We start from the raw sequence: 20,341 nt of genomic DNA on the forward strand, positions 1-20,341 counted from the left end.
AGAAATCAGTTTACAGGCCAGAAAACCAAGACAAATAGCTAAGAGGCTAAAATACTTGACAGTCGGGATGATCCATGGTTTGGAATCATCACTACAAGCGACACCTTTCAGGTCATTTGATATATTGTTGATATAAAATGTATTAGTGCAGCTTTAAAGCTACTGGGGTTGAATAGCTGTGTCAATCAAACGTGCCCCATACTTCTTCTTTTTTTAACTCATCTGAAAATCCTATCTGTAGCTAGTGATACAAATGGAGAATTTTTTTCTCCCACAAAAAGAGGGACAATTAGACGTCCAGCACTGCGGAGTAGTGTCCCAGGGTACCCCCCCCCCCCCCCCCCCCCCCCCACACACACACACTGTTCTTTTCATGTTTGATTAGTGAATATATATATATATATATATATATACAGCAGCAAGCAGAGAGAAAGAGATGAGAGAGCTCAAGCATGCCGTAGCAGCTTTTTTTTTTTTCTGTCACCAACTCGGTTTGACGTTTAGAAAAAGTAGCATGAACACACACACACACACACACACACACACATTTCAAGCGATGGATCTGCACACAGTGCTGTGTACGTGTAAAAAGGCGAACATGCCAATGTGCACTTTTGCGTTGCATGTTAGTCTTTGTACTTGTTGTGAATGCAAACCTCACACATTCAAATAAAGTACATGAGCACACAGGCTTTTGCTGACAAAGTGCACATGCAAATTGTACACATTCCCACCAAGGAGCAACATTTTTCTTCTTCAAGTCTGTGTGCTCCCTCCTGTCTGTGTCTCTTTCTGGCTTGAAGCAGGTGCTGAAATGAGACACTAAATAACTATTAGAGTTCGAGGAAGGGCGAGAGAGGGGGGAGGAGAATGAGAGAAAATGAGAGAGCACTTCCCCAACAGTAGCAGGGAGGGAGGGAGGGAGGGAAAAGGAGCGAGAGGCTAGGGAGAGCAGAGGAGCTTAGAGAGGGGATCTGCATTGCAAGTAGCTCTGAGAGCAGCAAGTGGTGGCTGTTTTTCAACCTGTTTTAGTTTTTCTTCCCCCCCGAGGAGGCGGTGAACAAGAGGGAGGAGAAGAACCAGGCAGAGGAGCACACATTTGGAAAAGTCTGAGCTGAGTCTCAAAAGAAAAAGACACCGAGAGAGGAGGGGAGCGAAGCCGGGAGGAACACAAGGCAGCAATGGATAGCAGAGTGGCTCAGCCTGACCCTGGGATGGCATGGATTCACACACAGCTGCTGGCTACGATCCAGCACACACACTAGGCTGCAAACACCAATGAGGTACTGTAACAGCAACAATAACTAACCAAGCATAGACATTCATTCACCCTCCATGGTCTTTTTGCTCCCAGTTGGAGTTTTTTTTTTCCACTACCGAGCGAAAGTTGAGCCGTGTTATGTGCCTGAGAGTGAAGGGTCTGCTTTGTGTGGTGCACTTGGGAGAAAAGCAGTGCTGTGCAGCTTGTCAGGTGCATTGCGTGAAATGACAGCTCTGAATACAAAAGGTATACTTCTTCAATGTAGAATCCAGGAAAACAACACAGGTACGGGACCTGTTATCAGGACTGTTTGCCTTGACGTTGTTCTGTGTCAACTAACAAAAGCAGCTGTCTAAATATTAGTTTTTCAATAGGCCTATGTGTATGTGCGTTGCAGTGGCGTACAGGATTGAATTGTGAAATCTGACATTTCATTTTCACTTTCCTGCAACACAAAAGTTAGAGGTAGCCAAATACCCGGCAGCAAGTAGCCGCACATGTCCTGCCAGTGGGATCGCTTCACCATTCATGTATTCTCTTTGAACAAGTCACTGTTTGCATCGATAATGTTTCCAGCAGCTCCCTAGGCAGTGCCGAGTGAGGTGAGCCATGAATGTGATGGTTACAGTGCAGCAGAGAGTTGTTGCAGAGCGGGGCAGGTAAGTGCACGTCTGGAGTATGTTGGATGAGGGGTTGTTAAAAAACTGTACATGGCTGAAACTTCTCTGTTCTCCTCCGTGGGATATTTTAGCATAAGACTCAAACACCCTCTCTTGCCTGTAGCTTCAGGCGAAGACAGAACCTCGGGTTGGTTACTGAGGAGTGTACGTGGATCTGTGTGTGTGTGTGTGTGTTCATGTACATATGTGCATTTCCCAGAGTGCACAGGGGTTTAAGTTTTCTTTCACCCTGTCTCACTGTTTTGTTTATTAACTCATGGGGAGCCTCCATCTGGTCCGAGCCATTTACACGGCTTCACGAGGGATGAACAACAGGGCAGTAACGACATTCCGCAGCCAGGTCCTGATTTTTAATTCTAGGAGAAGCTTCTCCCTTCTTCTCAGTGTGACAGTTGTGACCCACATGTGAAACACATTACCACCTTCCAGACTTTTTCCCCGGCGTCTTCCAAACTACATCAGTGGGAGGGCGGGCTGAGGTGATGGCTGCCTGTTCTGTCTGCCGTCCCAATGACGAAGCGTATTGTCATGTGAATTGTCTGCTGCTGCTGCTGCTGTTGCTGCTATGTGGAGAGTCTGAAGGTACATATTTTGGCTGGATAGCAAATAGATAGCTGTGGGTGTTTTTTGGATTATCCGATTTACTACGGTATGTCTGGACTGGAATGCACCACCTGCACGTTGGGCAGACGTGTACCAGCACAAAGCATAAATCAGGACCTGCTTTACTGCACGTTATTACAGGCTGGAGATGCCCTGCACAAACTTTTTTCTTTCTTTTTCTGAATAGCCATCACATAGAGTGATGTCCTTTCGCTGGGATTGAATATCTAGCCTCTGAGCGCTGTACATTTGATTTCCCTCTGCATACCTGTTCATATCAGACACACAGATTTATAACTCAGCTCACCGCAGGGCCTTCCTCCCCTTCCTCCCACTTCCTCCCTCCCCCCACAACTGTATGTCTGGAGAGCACCTGCCCCATCACCTGCCGCTCAGTGGCTGCGTGTTGTGTACGTATATGTGTGGGGAAGCGTTCCAGGAGGCCACACCTCAACCTCCTTCTACCCCATACCTCCCTCACCTCGCCCAGCATTGCAAATGCTGACTGTGCTCCTTATGGTGTTTCCACCACACTGAACTGCTAACCTGAAAGTGACTGTCTCTGCTCTGTCGTTTTTCTTCAAACAAGGCTAAAATCATTAGGCATCAATGACTGAGAGCAACCTGCCCTTTAAAACATCAGTGACACCAATATTTTGAGAAGGCCCTGTCGCTTTCCAGGCTTTTTTGGCTTGTGGCCTAAATGGCAGCGGCCTTAATAGCCCATAATAGCAGCCCTAGCTGCTGCACGTGTATAGTCGAGCTGCTTTGTTTGTCTCCTGCCTCGGTTTAGTGGTCAATTTCAGAGGAATGAGCTTGCAGAGTCATCCAGGGAATGTGGAAAAGTGTCTCCGTGGGTCAGAGGGTCTCATCTGGGGTTTGAGCGCCTATGAAGTTGGACGTGAACTTGTCCTTAAACCTGGACTATAAAAGAGACCACCTACTGAGTTGAACTCAGTGCATTCACTTAATGAAAACACAGTAATGTGGTGGCTTTGTCTTGAAAGTAAAACCATTTTTTTTTAGACAAACAAAGAGCTGCAGTTCCCTGAAAGCACAAACCATAGTAGTGCACAAGCTCTGTCTTTTATTAGTTAATCTGCATGTCCGAGCATTTTTGGCCCATGCACGAATGTTAAAACAGAAAGAAACTCGAGTCAATGTGTGCTGAAACTGCCCCGGCTGCGTGGCTGCACACCTGTCTAGCACTGTAGCCCTCGGGTTATTTCACAAGACGCTGTGGGTTTTGCATTTGTACTCACTCAAGATAATACTTTTGTGGTTTAGGAGGCGTTGCTTCTTCGCTAAAATGTTTTGGATTTTTTGTGCCCCTTAGCTCTTCTGAGGAGTAAAAAAACACAAACAAGGTGTTGCTCTCAAGTAAAACTGCAGTAACTGGTTTTTTTTCTGAGTTGTTTTTGCTTCTTCAAGGTTGTTTAGCTCTCATTCAATTCATTGCTTTAATCCCAATGACACTGTTAAGGCTATAACAATAGTTAACAGCTTTAGCTCTGGATGGTCAGCTTGTTAGGTGTGTTCCACTTTTACCAGATCACATTTCAAAACAACAAGCAGCCCCAGCGATGGCTTGTCCATACCTGTCCAGACAATAAAAGCAAAAATGAGGGTGGAGGAGGGGGTGAGGAGAAACTGCTGGTGCTCAGGTGGGAGAAAAGTGGGACAGACAGCTAGAAAACAGAGAGGAAGAGAGTGCAAGTAAACACAGGAGCCGATGAATACAAGAGATGCATCAGCAATTTGTAGTAAAGTAGGTCAGCCTCTTGAGAGCTCAGCGGCAAATGATCAGATTGGAATCAAAGTGCACTGATTGACAGTTTGAGTACAGCAAACCCAGCAGCCTTCTTTTTAGTGAATTTAAACTAGAAAGATACAAACCTGGAATTAAACTACAGCAGATTCAAGAATGGCACATATTCTTTTAATGTTAGACATTTATTCTCAAACCTCTGGTGCTGCTGTGATTGGTCGATCAACAGAAAATGAATCAAAAGGAGCTTTGAGAAAGGATTAAAGGATAAGGCTTGACTTTTGTGACTTACAAACCATCTAGAACTTTTAAAGGATAAGGTTGATCATATTTTATATTTCCTTACTGTCAACAAGTTACATAAAAAGACCTAAACCAGCAATGCATTAGCCTCAATACCTTCCTACCTCAGTCCCATACCCCGTTTTTGGCTCTCACACCAAGTTGAGTTTCACTTTCGATAAATGCTAAATAGTTCCCTTGAATTGCTGGGCACAGTAGTTTTTAGCATGCTTAACTAAAGAAAAAGGAATTAAGAGTGCATTTGTTGGGGACTATTTTCAGCAGCGAAGTAATACATTTGGTGCTCTATTGAGTATTAACTATTTACGGCTGCAGGAGGGTTTATTGGGGCTTGACTGAAAATAAACTGCAGTGTTTGTGTTCGTGATAATGAAGGAACATGTCATCCAGTGCAACAGCGTGGCTCGCTGATGTGAATAGTTTTCGGATAACAGTGGAGCTCTGTGTCGCCGAGGATTAGATTTTTGGTCCTTATATGGAAATGATTGAGCAGAAGAAAACTACAGAGAATCGCTAGCCTTGCCCTTTAAATGTTTACGGTGTTTATCGACCTAAATTGCCAAAACATTACTTATTGCTCAGGATGTGCTGTTCAGACAAAAGAATGTTTGAAGACGTCACTCTGGAATATTGTGATACGAATTTTTTACTATTTTATAGACGAAGCAATTAATCAAAAATAATTTTTTTTATCCACAGATGAATTAGTTGCTGACCTTAAAGTGTAAGGATGGGGACCTTTTGTCACATTACTTACTGTAATCTGTTATTGGAGGAGTTCCTAGCTGTATGAAACAACAAATGGTTGTTGAGTTATTTGTTAGACGATCTGGCTTTTAAATGAACATACAATACTGTATACGAACAATGTGTTTTTTCTAAGATGTGTTGTAGTTCATTTTTCTTCTGTCCGTGTAACCTGACAAAACATCTTAAATCAGAACTCCTATTCATAGAATCTCATCGCATCCAGACAACCATCATCTGTCAGAAGGCACTGATTATGGGATTTTCTGGATTTACTGCGTGTTGGATCCCTGGCCCTCCATCGACTTGGTAGCTTTCGCGTCTTATGACAAAGAACCATAATTAGACCGGGTTATTTCCACAAGTTTGTCAATAGCCCCTTTGTGTCTTTACTATCCTGCCTGTATGTCTCCTGCGTGTCCGCTTATCTGACTGCAGCTGTTATGGTGACAGAGTAAAGCGGGGGTGGGAGAGGTTAAAGGTCCAAAAGTCTTGCCGTGTACGTGCGAGATGGTCGCCATTTTTCTAGGCTTTTAAATGAGAGATCGCTGTTTGTCCGTTTCAGTGGGCAAGAATCCTACCGGGTGAGACAAGGTCAGGGAAGGCCTCTCTACATCTTGTCGCTTTCAATCAAAGACAAATTGCGTCTCAAACACACACTCACGTTCAGGTGTGCCTTGTGTGTGTGTCATAGCTTTGTGTGATTGTAAGCCAGGTTGTCAGTATTCATCTTCATAGTGTCTCGGAAGGTCGTGGGTAAGTTGCCTGAGGCTGTAGAGGCGGATTAGGAGGACCCGCACCATGTGTAAACATTTGGGTAACCCCCCACCCCCCCCACACACACACACACACACACACACACACACGCCTCCTCTGTAGCCTCTGGGGTGCTCACCTGTCTCAGTGGGTGGAGGCCAAAAGAGCAACGAATACCAAGAAACTCCCTGACCTGAATTCACTCAACCATTCTCACACCATTCAGGCGTCTGATCTTCCCAAAAAGAAATGCAGCTTAGTGCGTCACCTTGACATCTGGTGCGCTTTCTTCCGATTGGAATTCGAGTCTCGCTGAGGAGTTTGTTTTGATTGAGAGATTTAGATGAAGCCCATTAAAATACCAAGAAGACACATCCTGGCTTCCCATCCAGTTATTTCAGGTGAACATTTGAAAAGTGCAAAGGCAAAAATTCAAGTTACGTGCATTGCCATCAGCTGTTTCGAGGCAAATCTCCTGGCAACTAACAATCATCTAATCTCAACGGGAGACACATGAGAGATACATTTTTAACATTTGAGAATTTGCAAAACCACATCATTTAATGACAAAAACTGCCCACACATTGCCCCTAATACCTTTACGTCTCAATTGGCATCCAAAAAATTGTCTGGAGAACCGACACACAATAATAAGACACTAATAAGTTGACATTGCACAGTTGAAACTTTTTGAATCATTGTAGTAATTCAAGTTGAAAATGCTCATCTTGTTGGCAAATTTCATCATTATCCCAGTATTGATAGAAAATGTTACAAAAACACAGTGAGGGTGGTTTTCCCAGAAGTGACGTTGAATGATGTCATGTCTTGTCTCGGCAGACAATGCTGGGCTCTTTAGTCTGCTGCTTGGCAATTAGTGGTCTGATGTGACAGAGTTAAACTGCGATCTCACACACACACATGAGCTGGTCACACCACACTGTCAGGACACTCCAGTCTGTCTGACCAAACACACCGGACTTACGCTCGTGGAGAGGAACTGTGGGCGGGGGAAGTTTCTACAATCTGATCAGTGTTAGATAAAACACAAGTTGCACTGCAGACACTACAAATGATCCTCTGATATGCTTTTTAGTGACTTCCATGTGGGACCACAGCTCAAAGTGTCCTTTTATTTTCATAAAATGTCTCATGAGGTTTGTTTCACTTCATACATTTATAGCCTGATAAAACATTCATGTTGCCCAATTCCAGATGTTGGGGAATGTTGTTTTGTTTTGCTCTAACCGATACGCAGGATGTGACATATCTCCTCTGCTGCACGAGTAGAAAGGAGCATTACACTTAACATCAAGATCTAAGACAAAGCATACAAAGTTCTGATTGTCTCGGTCTGGAACCACGTAACTTATTCTAAACATCATCACACAAACTACTGGAAAAATAACTACTTTGGCATTTGTTGTTGACTTCAGAGTGAGAGTTTTTAGGCTTGCAATCTGATCTGGGTTGCATCCAGGAGCAGCTGAAAAGTAAGTAGGGAGGTTGTAAATGTCTTGAAACTCATACAGGCTTGGCCTCTTTCTTTTTTTTTTTGGTGACATATTGCACAAGAGAGAAGGGACTCTTCACTCTGTGCTGGCAAACCCTCACTTAATCTCACAAGCTTAGTTTTAGCCGGGTAAACATCCACTGAGAATCTGTGTTCCAGAAAGCAGGACCAACGTAACAAAAAGCACCCTCATGAGATCTGAATCTCAGTTCATGTACAGTTAGTGCCAAGTTGTGACGTCTTGAGGGAGGAAACATCACAGGTTGGCTACAACTGACTCTGTTACCAAGCAAACAGTTGTATCTCCTGCATTGAGGCTGCAGTGAAACTTGTATTTACCGTTTGGCACGATTAAACAAGAAGGCTGGTGACATTCAGTATTTGTGTTGTGCCTTTCTCTGTCTCTCAATACTTTCTGACTTCACTACCCTTTTTGTGGCACTGAGCCACGAGGGTTTGTGTTTCCTACTGATGACATACATCTTTAAAAAGGTGGAGCAAATGTTTATTTTAATTTTGAGTCTTAACAGCACCAGGGTGGGTGTCGAAATAACTTAAAATATACTGCAGTATGTTCATAGTTCAATCTTCTTCATGGAATTTGTTGACAATTAGAAAGGTATTATTTATTATTCTATTAATTAAAGCAGGCTGTACCGGGCCAATGCACTGAATAAAACACTAGATTGCTGTTTTAGAAAGATGAGAATTCAGAGTCATGTATCGACCGTAAAACCCACATCCACACACAGAGTGTTAGTCAACCTCTCTTATAGTCTTGCATAGCCAGACTACAGCACATTATCATCCTGCTATAGGAGAAAAAACACTGGTATTGTCTGGCGTCAAGCAAAGGATGTAGCGACGGTGCCGTTGCAAAACGGTAACATGCATATCGCGGAAGGGAGCATTGGCCAATGGTAGGCTTATACCCACAGTCTACATCCGGTGAGTTAGGCACAGATGTATATTCAAAGCATCGTTACCATCACACTACCTAACAATAGAAAAGTAAACGGTGTAGAAATGTGCTTCTTCACTCCTATGAACCACAAACGGCTCCAACAATGTATCCATTTGTTTTAACATTCTTATCTCCCCCCTTGGCAAACGTCAAACAAACTTTAAATATGCGATAAGACATTTGGCTCTGTCGTGAAGCTGATTCAGCATTGGATTTGTGCTCGCATTTATGTGCTGCACTCCATTAAAGGATTATTCTGAGACCTTCAAGATGAAAAATGTCACAATTAAAAATGCGCCTCGTATGGCTGTTTGCATTAAGGGCATGCCAGAGTGCCATTCATTAACTGCTGTATGCAGACATGGCGTCTTAGAGCAGCCTAGTGAAATTACAGGGGGAAACACTGGCTGCAAAGTCCATAACAGTCAAATAACACCCTGCTATGACAAGGGAAATTACACGTCTTTGGAATTGAGATTTTAATCGCGTGATATAATTATATCGGCGTGAGGAATGTGCAGTTTGTGTAATCGGATGCTGTCATGTTTTGATGAATGTGATGGCGAGGCTTATTGTCAGTTTTTGGGATCATTGAGGTTTCGTGATCAAATAAGCAGATAACTAATTTTCTTCAAAGAGTTTGTTGATTTATTACCACTTGGCTGTTGATGGAGGATTATGTGAACCTTCATTCATCAGGATACTAATGAAAGACAGAATTATCATGGAAACTGAGGTAGTGTTTGTAGACAATACACTGTAGACTAGGACATAATTCATATTTAAGATATGACTGCAGATAGAGGTTAATGTTTGGTTAATGCTGTACATCTACAGCCGGATTACAGGATAACCAGCCAGCTATCACATCCAGAACCCAATAAGATTGTGTCATTATGCAGCAGTGGTCTGCATGTGTGTATATGGCTCAGTGGCTGCACTATATGAGTGGATCAGTATGAGGAGTTCCCACACTCTCTCAGGTGTCCTGTGCTCAGGGCAGCCTGGCCCAGGTTCACAAATAAAGGCTGCCTTTGTCTGCAGCAGGGAACAGGTAACCATTTGTACCTGCACTACTGTGGGTGTGTGTGTGTGTACGCACTTCTGTTTGTGCGTGTGTGTGTGTGTGTATTCGTGCGTGTGAATACATGCATGCAATCATATGTGTGTGAGTGTAGGAGAGAAACAGAGGGAGATAGGATTGACTGGGCTGCCTGCCGTTGCCTCAAAAGCAGGTGTGGCTTTTCAACAGCCTCATATTCACAGCATACAGTACAACACACGTGTGCTCAATAAAAAGGAAGGTAAACTATTATCTATTATCTAGTCTGTGATTCTCCAGGCAAACAAACACCATTTTAAGCAAAGTTGCATATTCAGGAAAAGCGTTGCTGGATTTAGGGCAGTCTACTAGCTGACATGGAATATAATGTCCATAACTTTGTTTGCATTAGTGTCACCTGCAAATAAGAATTGTTGCATTTTTGTTAGCTGTTTTTTAGCTTGTGAGCCCTTCCTATCTACAGTTGGTCGCACCGCCATGTTTCTACAGTAGCCCAGAACAGACACACTAAACACTGCCTCTAGATATATAGGGCCCTTCACGTTTTTTACGTTCCCTGAAGGCCACCGTAGTGCTTTGATACGCTTGTTAAAATGCGGGAACGTGAGCCGCAGAGTCCAAAACCGTGGTACCGCCAGCCGTTTGAATTCTGTTGCTCTTAATTAAAGTAGTGTTATAATAAAATGAATGGCCTATAAGCAAGGCACATGGCGTTACCTCAGACTCGATGGCTTACATTACCACAGTCTTGGAAGGGGAAGAGTAAGCAGAAGGGTAAATCAATTGGTTGTAATCTACAACTACACCGATAGATGCCACCAAATCCTACATAAAAGAGATTAAAGAGAGACTCCATGTTAATTCAGTCGGCAATTCTTAAACTTGCATTCTTTCTTATAACCATCAGAGGGCAACTCCTTGGACAAATAAGTCTGATTGTATAGAAGTCTTTGAGAAAATGACCCTCCTTTTTTGACTTCAGTAATCATCGTACACATGACTTTATGGTCTCAATAGTTAGTTTCAAGTCTTCTTCAATACAGCATGATGTTCATCAGCTCAAGGCTTCAAAATGGCAGACCACAAGCCAATGAGTGCGTCCACTTCTTATATACAGTCTATGTGTAAATTACAAATGTAAAGTGTATGTGATACTACTTACTATAATGTCAAATACACATATCTCATAAAGCATTACAGTGTGTCATAATGTTGAACACTAAATTACAAATAATCTCTCACAGAGAAAAAGGAAAAAGAAAAGTTGTGTGACTGCTATGGCATCAACTTAGAAACACGAAATTAATCTTGTTAATTCTTCCTGAAATTGGCATTAAGTCAAAGGCTATTAGAAGAAAATATTTCAAATTCTTTTTTTTGTTAAACCTTTTTAAGCCAACATGGATGAGAAGTTTAAAGTGCTAAGAAAAGTGGAAATGTGAACATCTTGCATGTCAACTCAAGAAGCTGTGATATGACGACAGCTCCCACACGGCTGCTGAGTGAACTTGTGGTTCGACTGATTTATCAACTGATGTTTCCAAGATCAAGAATGAACTTTCAATCTCTGCTGCACTCAATGGCAAAGCTAACTTATTACTAGGGGAAGACTATCTAGCCTACGTTGTTCTTCAAAGTAAAGCCACAGGCTTAAGACATAATGACCTCTGAACAAACAGACAAAAACAGAAGTACACAGTTAACAATTGACGTTCAGACAGGAAATCATCTCTGAAAGTAGTTATTCTGGCTTTGCTAGAAAGGCTAAAGGCCACAGTAAATATGCCGCTTCACAAAAACACAAAGCTGTACAGGTCACATGACCTGGGAGAGCAAATACGAAATGTTTTAGCAAGTTAGCCTGAAATATACATTTACAATATCATCAAAGAACAGACGAACAGACTATCCCTACTTTTTTTGCTTATCACTTTCAACCTTTTACAGTTTATTTGAACATGAAAGAACAAAAAAAATCTGAAGTGACTGATCTGAATGATCTGACTAAATATAATGAATAATATAAAAACATGTTGCCTGTGTATCTCTCTGTGCACACAGTTCTTATGAGGCTGTGTGTGTTGTATGTGAGCATATGTACAGTTCCTTTAATCGGCTCTTTGAATCAGGAGTTGAGGATTACCTGTTCAGGAAGCAGGAGGGGAAGAAGAGACAGAGCTCCACAAGTGTGTTTTAACAGCCTGTCAGGAGAGCTAACTTTATGACCCGCTGCTGGGATTTAACAGATGCTCACTGTGAATATTCAATCACAAAAGGTGCCTGCCAGCTAATGTGGGCTGACAGGAAGGCAAACCAACAACCAGAGTGATGGATGAGTTTAGATATCAGGTGAAAGGTGAGAGTGCTGAGGATGTGCTCTCTTCCTCTGTCTATCTGTCTGTTGTGGTATTCTGTCTGGAGCTAGTGTGTGTGTGTGTAGGTGTAGGTGTGTGTGTGTGTGTGTGTGTGTGTGTGTGTGTGTGTGTGTGTGTGTGTGTGTGTGTGTGTGTGTGTGTGTGTGTGTGTAGGTGTGTGTGTGTGTGTAGGTGTGTGTGTGTGTGTGTATTTTAAGTACAGGGGCTGTATGCTGTGAGTAGAGAGGTCTTTAATTACAGCAGGAAGACACGGCTCAGGAGACACACTATAGATTTAATTGTGTGTGCGTGAGTCTGTCCACACAGGTACGTGCGTGTGACTGGGAAACATCCTGCACGTGTCAATAGTTTCAGGGTCCATCTTGCCATTTCCAGCAGAGTCTGCTCAGTGTGTGTGTGTGTGTGTGTGTGTGTGTGTGTGTGTGTGTGTGTGTGTGTGTGTGTGTGTGTGTGTGTGTGTGTGTGTGTGTGTGTGTGTGTGTGTGTGTGTGTGTGTGTGTGTGTGTGTGTGTGTGTGTGCGCGTTAAAAGATCTTAAATGAGGCTAAATCCCCAAAATGTTCAAAAGCCAATTAGAAAGTAATTTCTCCATCAATTAAACATCCACTGTCTGAATAGTTTATGAAATGTTCACATTACTTTTGTTCTTAATTTTGACTAATATCTGTGTGATAAGTTCAGAAAAGTGCATTCCATTTATATGCATGTAGAAAATACATGCTGCACTGGCAAGTTGAATCCATTATTCTCTTCTAACCTGGAATATATACATTTTGCCGTAACTAATTTTAATCTCTTTACTAAGCTTAGAGTGTGCCACTAGAATAATTATAATGTTCTCAGTGTTTGATTAGGTGTATGAATTTATTTTTAAAGATGAAAATAATTAAATTATTATTCCATTTACATACAGTATGAAGGTTTAATTGTGGTAAACCCAAGATTCGACCCCCCTCCCTACACTAGTAAGTGTTATACAGTCCCTTATTATAAGTTATAATCAAGTAATAAATGTATACTTCAAAAAAAAGGTTGCATTCCCTACTTTTGCTTTTAAATGAGGCATTAATAAAGTCTAACGAAATGATAAATAGATCATGCAGAATTTTGGACTGAGTAAAGACTACAGACAACAGTGTTTTTAAACCTATTAAATCGTTCCTTTCCCTCTCTTGTTTTGCAGCTCTCATGTGTTCGCTCAGCCATGCTTCCTGGGTATGGATTGTCACCTTTTCCTGATTTCCAACCCCACCTTCACGCTTTTCGCTGCCGAGGAGAGAGTCCCAGCATGTGGATCCCTGGCTCAGGGGAGTCCCAGGCTCTGAGCGAGGCCCAGGAGGACAGGCCTCTTCTCCACCCGTGCCACCACAAGCATGTCGCTGTGTGCCAGCAGGAAACATTGGCTTTTATTGAGCTACAACCACCGGTGACTCCTAAACTAAACGGTCTTAGCTCCCCGAGGCCAACCGTTATTCCAGAAACACAATGCACAACACACTCCTTGCCCCTGAACGGATTCACACACACACTAAATGAACTGAATGACATGCAGAACGGCTGCTGCAAGACAGACAATGAGCACGAAACCGTGTTGAATTTGAACTCTTATACACCTGCGGGTGACTGTGAGCTTGAATGCCATAATAGCGTCAGGACTTCTTTGAAGGAGCAGACAGAAAAACCTCGTTCCATCACAACAGTATGTCGTCCTTTCCACGCTGCGCTCAGCCTCCCTCTGCCGTTCCCTCTGTCCTCACTATACACAAACGGAGAATCCTGGGAATCTCTGTTACCTTGCTCCCCATCCTCACCTGAAGGTCCTGGGTTTCAGAACCTAGACTCCTGCCAGCTGCAGAGAAGGACGTCCCAAGGTTCACTGAAAGAGAAGTCTATCCGTGAGTGTGCAGCTGTTTTCCTCTATGGACAAAGTTTATGTAACAAATCATCTTTAAAAGCTCTTTATGTGCTTTCTCTTAATCTGATATTAAGTTATTTTCTTGATTCCAGGGCGAAAGATGCAGGTTTATTCGCCCGACAGCCAGAGCGATGAATCTCTCAGCAGCCCAATCCTGGACGCAGACTACATCTTCCCAGGACCTTTTGCATCTTTCCTGGAGGAGGACCTAAGTGGATTATCCTCCCTGGAGGCCACGTCAAGGCCTTCATCCACAGACGGCCTTACAGATCTCCCAAACCTCAGTCACGATGATATTTTCAATCTACCTGAGGAACCACTGCAGATAATAGAGGACTCAATGCCAGCGGTGGGGGAAGACAGCGGGAGTGTAGAGATGTCGAGTGCCACAGGGGGGAGCTTTTTGTCCCGCAGCCGTCAGGGGGATCAAGAACGACGGCGCTTCTCGGCTTCAGAACTGATATCCAGGCTGCAGCTCTCTCAGAGGAAGAGCTCCTTCACCTTGAAGCTGGGCAAGTCGCTGTCTGCGCGGGTCGCCTCCAGAGACAGAGGCTCCAACAGCCTCAGCCCCAACGCTGACTGTGAGTAGAGAACAGAATCACCATCAGGGTAACGTATCATTGAAGGGTAGTCCATACACCAACCAAGAGCAGTATAAAATAACAGGTTCACTAAACTAAACTAAACTAGCTTAAAGTGTAAGGGTTATCAGTTGCATTGTTCCTGCACATCACTCAATGTCAAATCTCCAACATCTGCACAGTTGAATGAAAAATTGTTCAACACATTCCTCATTTTCACTCCACAGCAGTTGCACTTTCCAAGTGCCTCATGAATATTAAACACAGCTTCACGTCAGCATTTCAAACAAGTGGAATTCTTCTTAAATTCTCAAATAAATAATGCTAGAACAATGAGTCAATTAATCAATTATTTGACTGACAGGAAATGTGATATATTTCGGTTTTGGACCGTTGATCAAACAATAGAAGACATTACTTTAGGCTCTGGGTAATTGTGATGGATTATTTACTTTTTTTTATTTATTGTATTAATTAAAACCGTTATCAACAGATTAATTGTAAATGAACGCTATGTGTTACCCCCAAAGACTATGTAACTGGGTAATTTCCATGTTTAGATGAAGAAGTTGGCACAAATAGGTAAACTGGGCTCAAAGAGCACTTAAACAACTAATTATGTCAAGTGTTGCTGCAGTTTTTCCTCTTATGAAGCTGTCCCTAAACATCCAGAGAGGTTCAAACTGATAGTATCGTTTCATGAACCTTCATTGTATGAAGTCTATTACCTCACACCTGCACCGTGTGCTTTTTATCCTCTTCAGATAAGTCCAACTGCAGGCAACGCAGCTCCGGAGGCTCTAGTGACAGCGACCCCCACAGTCCTGTAGGAGCTGCCCCTACTCCGCCCAGCAGTGACAATGGCATGCCTTTGCATCGGTGGAGCACAAAACTCGGGTAAATACAGTTTTAAACTATTCATAAATTGCACAGATTAAAGGATATGCATTGATGTCATTTCACTTTTTTTCTTTCACAGAATGCGAAAGAAATCCATAGAGGAGGACTTCTGCACACTTCCAACTGTTGCTAGTTCAAATCGATTATCACGGTTTTTGCCTAGTTGTAAGTCTCCCTGGACTATTTGCAACTAATTAAACCAAGACTGTGGTTGAATTTTCCTGTTACATCCCCTTTTTACTTTCCTGCAGCTATTCTGTACCAGGAATACAGTGACGTCGCCATCAACAGAGAGATCCAGAGGCAGCAAGGGAAGGAGCCGGGCACAGAGGAAGAGGGGCTCAGGGATGAGGGGTCAGACGGGATCCCGTCTCCTTCTAACCTTTCTCCATCTAGCTCCTTTCGCTCATCGCGTGGCTCTGCTTTTGCACTGTGGCAGGACATCCCCGACGTTCGAACCAGCGGCCAGCTCGACAACTTCAGCAATGAGGAACGTAAATTACAGGAGGTGAATGAAACATGGCAGACCGCCGCAGCCGTTTGCCTGTTCCTGTACTGTAGATGACCCGGCTGACTTTCTGTCTCTCCCTTAAACTCAGGCAAAGTTTGAGCTGGTGACGTCTGAGGCCTCCTACATTCGTAGTTTGACCATCGCAGTGGACCACTTCATGTTGTCGCAGGAGCTCGCCGAGTGTCTTGGAGCTCAGAATAAGCAGTGGCTCTTCTCCAAGCTGCCTGAAGTCAAAGGTGTCAGTGAGAGGTGAAGTAATATGCTGCTGATGTGCCTCTGTTGCCCTTCAATTCTTTATTTCAACATCTCAGTCGTATTGTCTCCTCCTCTGAGTGTATTTTCTGCTCACTCTGCGCCTTTTAGGTTTCTTCAGGACCTGGAGCACAGGCTGGAGGAAGACATTCTGCGTTTTGACGTGTGCGACATCGTCCTGGTACACTGCCCGGCCCTGCGAAGGGTTTATTTACCTTATGTAACCAACCAGGCATACCAGGAGCAGACATACCAGCGTTTGCTGTGAGTAACTGCTTTCATCAAATGTGTAACGTATCAGCTGTTTGAGACCTAAATAGGCACTATCTCTCTGTGCGGCTGTGGTGCATACAATCCAATTGTTTCATGCTGGAGTTCCATAATTTCCTCTAAGTGTGTTCAGGTGTTATTTTAGTCCCACATGACTTAACTTGCAGATGTTTCATCTAGAGGAGGCTGACATTGTTTCTCCTTCTCAGGGTTAAAAAAGCACGCTGGAATTTACCCCCACTTTCACTAAAAGTCATTCAGTTGTTTCTCTAAATGTACTCGTCTTGTCCTCTCAGGCACGAGAACCCTCGTTTCCCCGGCATCCTGGCTCGTATGGAGGAGGACCCCATCTGCCAAAGACTTCCTCTGACCTCTTTTCTAATCCTCCCGTTTCAGAGGATCACACGGCTCAAAATGCTGGTGGAGGTACACGATCAAACGTTCACTGCAGAATTCATGTTCGCACTTGAAACCCAATTACGTGCTGTAAATGGAGTAATATGTGGACCGGCTAAGCAATTTGCCGCAGCATGTTTTTCTTCCCCGACAAAAGTATTATTCACTTTTGTTGGCGTGTCTTCAAAAAACATATTTACTTTTCAGAACATCTTAAAGAGGACGACACCAGGCTCCCGAGATGAGGACACTGCCACGAAGGCTTTCAATGAGCTAAAAAAGGTGGTGATTATCATCTCTAATAGCCAGTTGGATGAGTACCAGTATTATCACTGGTGAGGCACAACAGTAATAACCATGTTGGTATGTGTCGTCTTAGATCATCAAAGAATGTAACTCCAGTGTGCAGTCAATGAAGAGGATGGAGGAACTTATTCACCTCAATAAGAAAATCAATTTTGAGGGAAAGGTGACCGAAGTCATTGTAAATTGGCCATTTTTTTGTATCTGCGTTGTTAACAGTGTTTCTTATTCAGCAACTTATTTCCTTTCTTTGTAGATCTTTCCTCTGATCTCTCAGTCCCGCTGGCTGGTGAAGCACGGTGAACTCCTGGAAGTGGACACTCAGACGATGAGTATTTCTGGATCAAAGCTCAAGTTGCCCACCAAGCCTGTGTACCTTCATCTGTTCAATGACTGCCTACTGCTGTCCCGGAGGAAGGAGTGAGTGAAATGCAGCCGATACAAAGAGACCAATGACTCAAATATTGCACTGATTGCTGACTCACGATAAGAAACAAGGACTTTTTTTATGTTTTAAACATAAGTTAAATGATAAGTCTGTCTGAATACAATGCTCTCATGTCATATACACACACTGGTTGACGTGATCATCCCTCCTCTCCACACTGGTCTTCCCTTCCCACAGCAACAACACGGCAATGACTCAAATAGAATAGAAAATACTTTTTGCGTGCAAAAGGAAGAAATATTTCTTTGATTTGCATGGGCAAAATCTGCTATTAAAAAGGGTACATTAACACACTATACATTATCACTTTCAGACAAGACACATTCAAATAGATTCACATAAAAACACACTTTAAAGCTATATTAAACCAGGTTATTGAGGGTGAGGACTGAATCAAGGGTAAATAAATATATATAAAATAGCAAGCTGGCTTCAAAAAGTGGTTGTTCTTACTGATTATTATATTTTAGTGACAAATTAGGGAACAAAATCTACTGTGCTTATTTTGTTCAAAAAGGCTTACAGTATTCTTCCATGACAGTTCAGCTTTTGAAAACAGCACATAGACTGCACCAGTTTTCACCAGGATTATCTTACTCTTTTACAAGCACAACAAAGTGCATTCATTTAAAATAAGCCATGACCACTTAGTGGCTTTAAAGATACACCAGCTGGTTATTGATGTGAAAAAAAAGAATTTGACACGCACTGTCTTCTGGTGATCTTGATAATAAACCGCCATCTTTCTTTGCAGAACGTGGAAGTTCATGGTGTTTGTACACGCCAAGATAGGAGAGCTGAAAGTGAAGGACCTCAGTCAGAAGCTGCAGGGCATCTCAGGCTTCATCTTCCACTTGCAGCTGTGTGGAGGCCAACAGCTCAAACACCAAATCCTGCTCAAGTCACACACCGAGTGAGTAACAACAATAATTAAGTACGCCTAAGTATAAACAGGTAGCTTCAGCAGACGGTGATGTAACTGCTCTTGCTTGTGTCTACCAAGGAGCGGGAAGCAGAGATGGATTACAGCCATGTTTCCATCTGATCCGCTCGAAGACATCGAGCAAGCCAGTGAGAACGATGGTCAGTGGAGAGAGCTTTGGGTGCACTATGAATCAGTGGAAACCTTTTAATCCTCTCATTCATCTTTTTCCTGTCTTTTCCGCTTAGATATATCCCAGGTTCAGTGCATCAAAAGCTATCAGGCCCAAGAGCATGACGAGTTAACACTGGAGAAGGCCGACATTCTTCATGCTAAGACCATTACAAGTGATGGTAAGAGTTTGGATAAAGTCCTCTTTTAGATAAACTGCATTCCGACCTCAACTTGCACCTAAATTAGGTAAATCTGAGTTTAAATCTAGTGGTAGATGTGTATGTGCAGTGGTTTCTTTGATGTCAAAGGGATGTTCTCTTTCACCAGGCTGGGTGGAAGGCATCAGACTGTCTGACGGGGACCGGGGCTGGTTCCCCAAAACCTACGTGGAAGAGATCACAAGTCGCAGCGCTCGCCTCCGCAACCTCCGAGAAAATATCCGCATCAAATGTGTCACGCAGAAACTGGAGGGGGAAGACTGATCACTTGTACCGCAACTTGTCATGTGTCGAAGGTGTGTTTCAGTCGTTAAGCTGCATTTTTAAGCTTCTGGATCATTTTAGTTTTGATTTGAGATGGATGTGGGACCTACTTGTAGTACGCGGGTGTTAAAACAAGCCAACATTTTTAACTGTGTGTGAGCATTTTTCTTTAGCAAGCTAACTGCAAATTCAGTCTGGAAATGAGAGGGCAAGGCTTTTAATACTCCTATACATGTTTAGCTTAAACAGCTTTTATACAACGCGAGTCATGTTCACACCAGGACATTTTTTGTGGGAGCAATCACTTTATGCATGCTTTCTGTGAATGCATTCATTTCCATTTTTTTAAGTCTGAGGGAACACCTGCACATTTACCAGCACATGGCAGTAATGTAATCATATCCAAAGGTAAATATGTACATTTCTCGGCTCACAGCAGAGTCCGTCTCTATACGTTTTTCATCTGTCATGTCTCCTGTGGCCAGATTCCATCTTTGGACTGTCGTATGCTGTCAGCTGAGCTCTGTGAGGTGCCGGAGAGTCATTCACGTAATGTTACAGCATCAGAAAGTCGCTTATGGCAGATCCTTCTATTGAGCTGCATTAGGACACATCAGGGGCCTTTTATCTTCTGTCTTTGTTCCCACTGAGTGCCGCTTTAATTCCAGAAGACAGATACAAAGTTGCGAAAAGCTACGAAAGATAAATGAAAACCTGATTTTGTGTTTTAGTGCATCCATCAGTGTGCAACAGTTCCTCTCCATCCGTGTGGATTGTTAAAACATCCTTGCCTCTTTATTAAAGAGGAGGTCCAGACAAGGATACTGAAGAATGGTGGTTTCATTTTTTTCAAAGAGGATTTCACGAATCTGCTGTAACATGAATGAAGGACAGATTATCTCATTAACAAGGCCACACTACACAAATAAGGGTTAGGCTGACTATATATTTTATTTTTTTGTTATTGTCAACAAAACAAACAATTTATCCGACTGACAAGTATTGTCTGTGTAGCTAAAGATTGACATATCTTATTCCTCGTTGCCATAGAGCGCCATTGGTGTCCAAAAACAATTAAACACACATCAATGAGCCAAACTGTTACTCTCAATGACATTCCTTTCGTTACCGTGAACACATACTGATCCAACATTA

General features: G+C 42.9%; 1 protein-coding gene across 1 annotated transcript; it reads left to right on the forward strand.

Moving 5' to 3' along the window:
* Positions 1-1,006: 1,006 nt before the first annotated feature.
* On the forward strand, positions 1,007-20,279 carry arhgef19 (Rho guanine nucleotide exchange factor (GEF) 19). The gene is made up of 16 exons (XM_079183227.1): positions 1,007-1,283; positions 13,216-13,927; positions 14,040-14,528; positions 15,293-15,425; positions 15,508-15,593; positions 15,680-15,936; positions 16,028-16,188; positions 16,303-16,455; positions 16,758-16,887; positions 17,065-17,139; positions 17,237-17,326; positions 17,417-17,580; positions 18,363-18,521; positions 18,612-18,691; positions 18,779-18,883; positions 19,032-20,279. The coding sequence occupies exons 2-16, from the start codon at positions 13,237-13,239 to the stop codon at positions 19,184-19,186; spliced, it is 2,928 nt and encodes a 975-aa protein (XP_079039353.1). The 5' UTR covers positions 1,007-1,283; positions 13,216-13,236; the 3' UTR covers positions 19,187-20,279.
* The last annotated feature ends 62 nt before the right edge of the window (positions 20,280-20,341 follow it).

The sequence above is a fragment of the Pholis gunnellus genome (genome assembly GCF_910591455.1).
Source record: "Pholis gunnellus genome assembly, chromosome: 2".
NCBI lineage: Eukaryota > Metazoa > Chordata > Actinopteri > Perciformes > Pholidae > Pholis > Pholis gunnellus.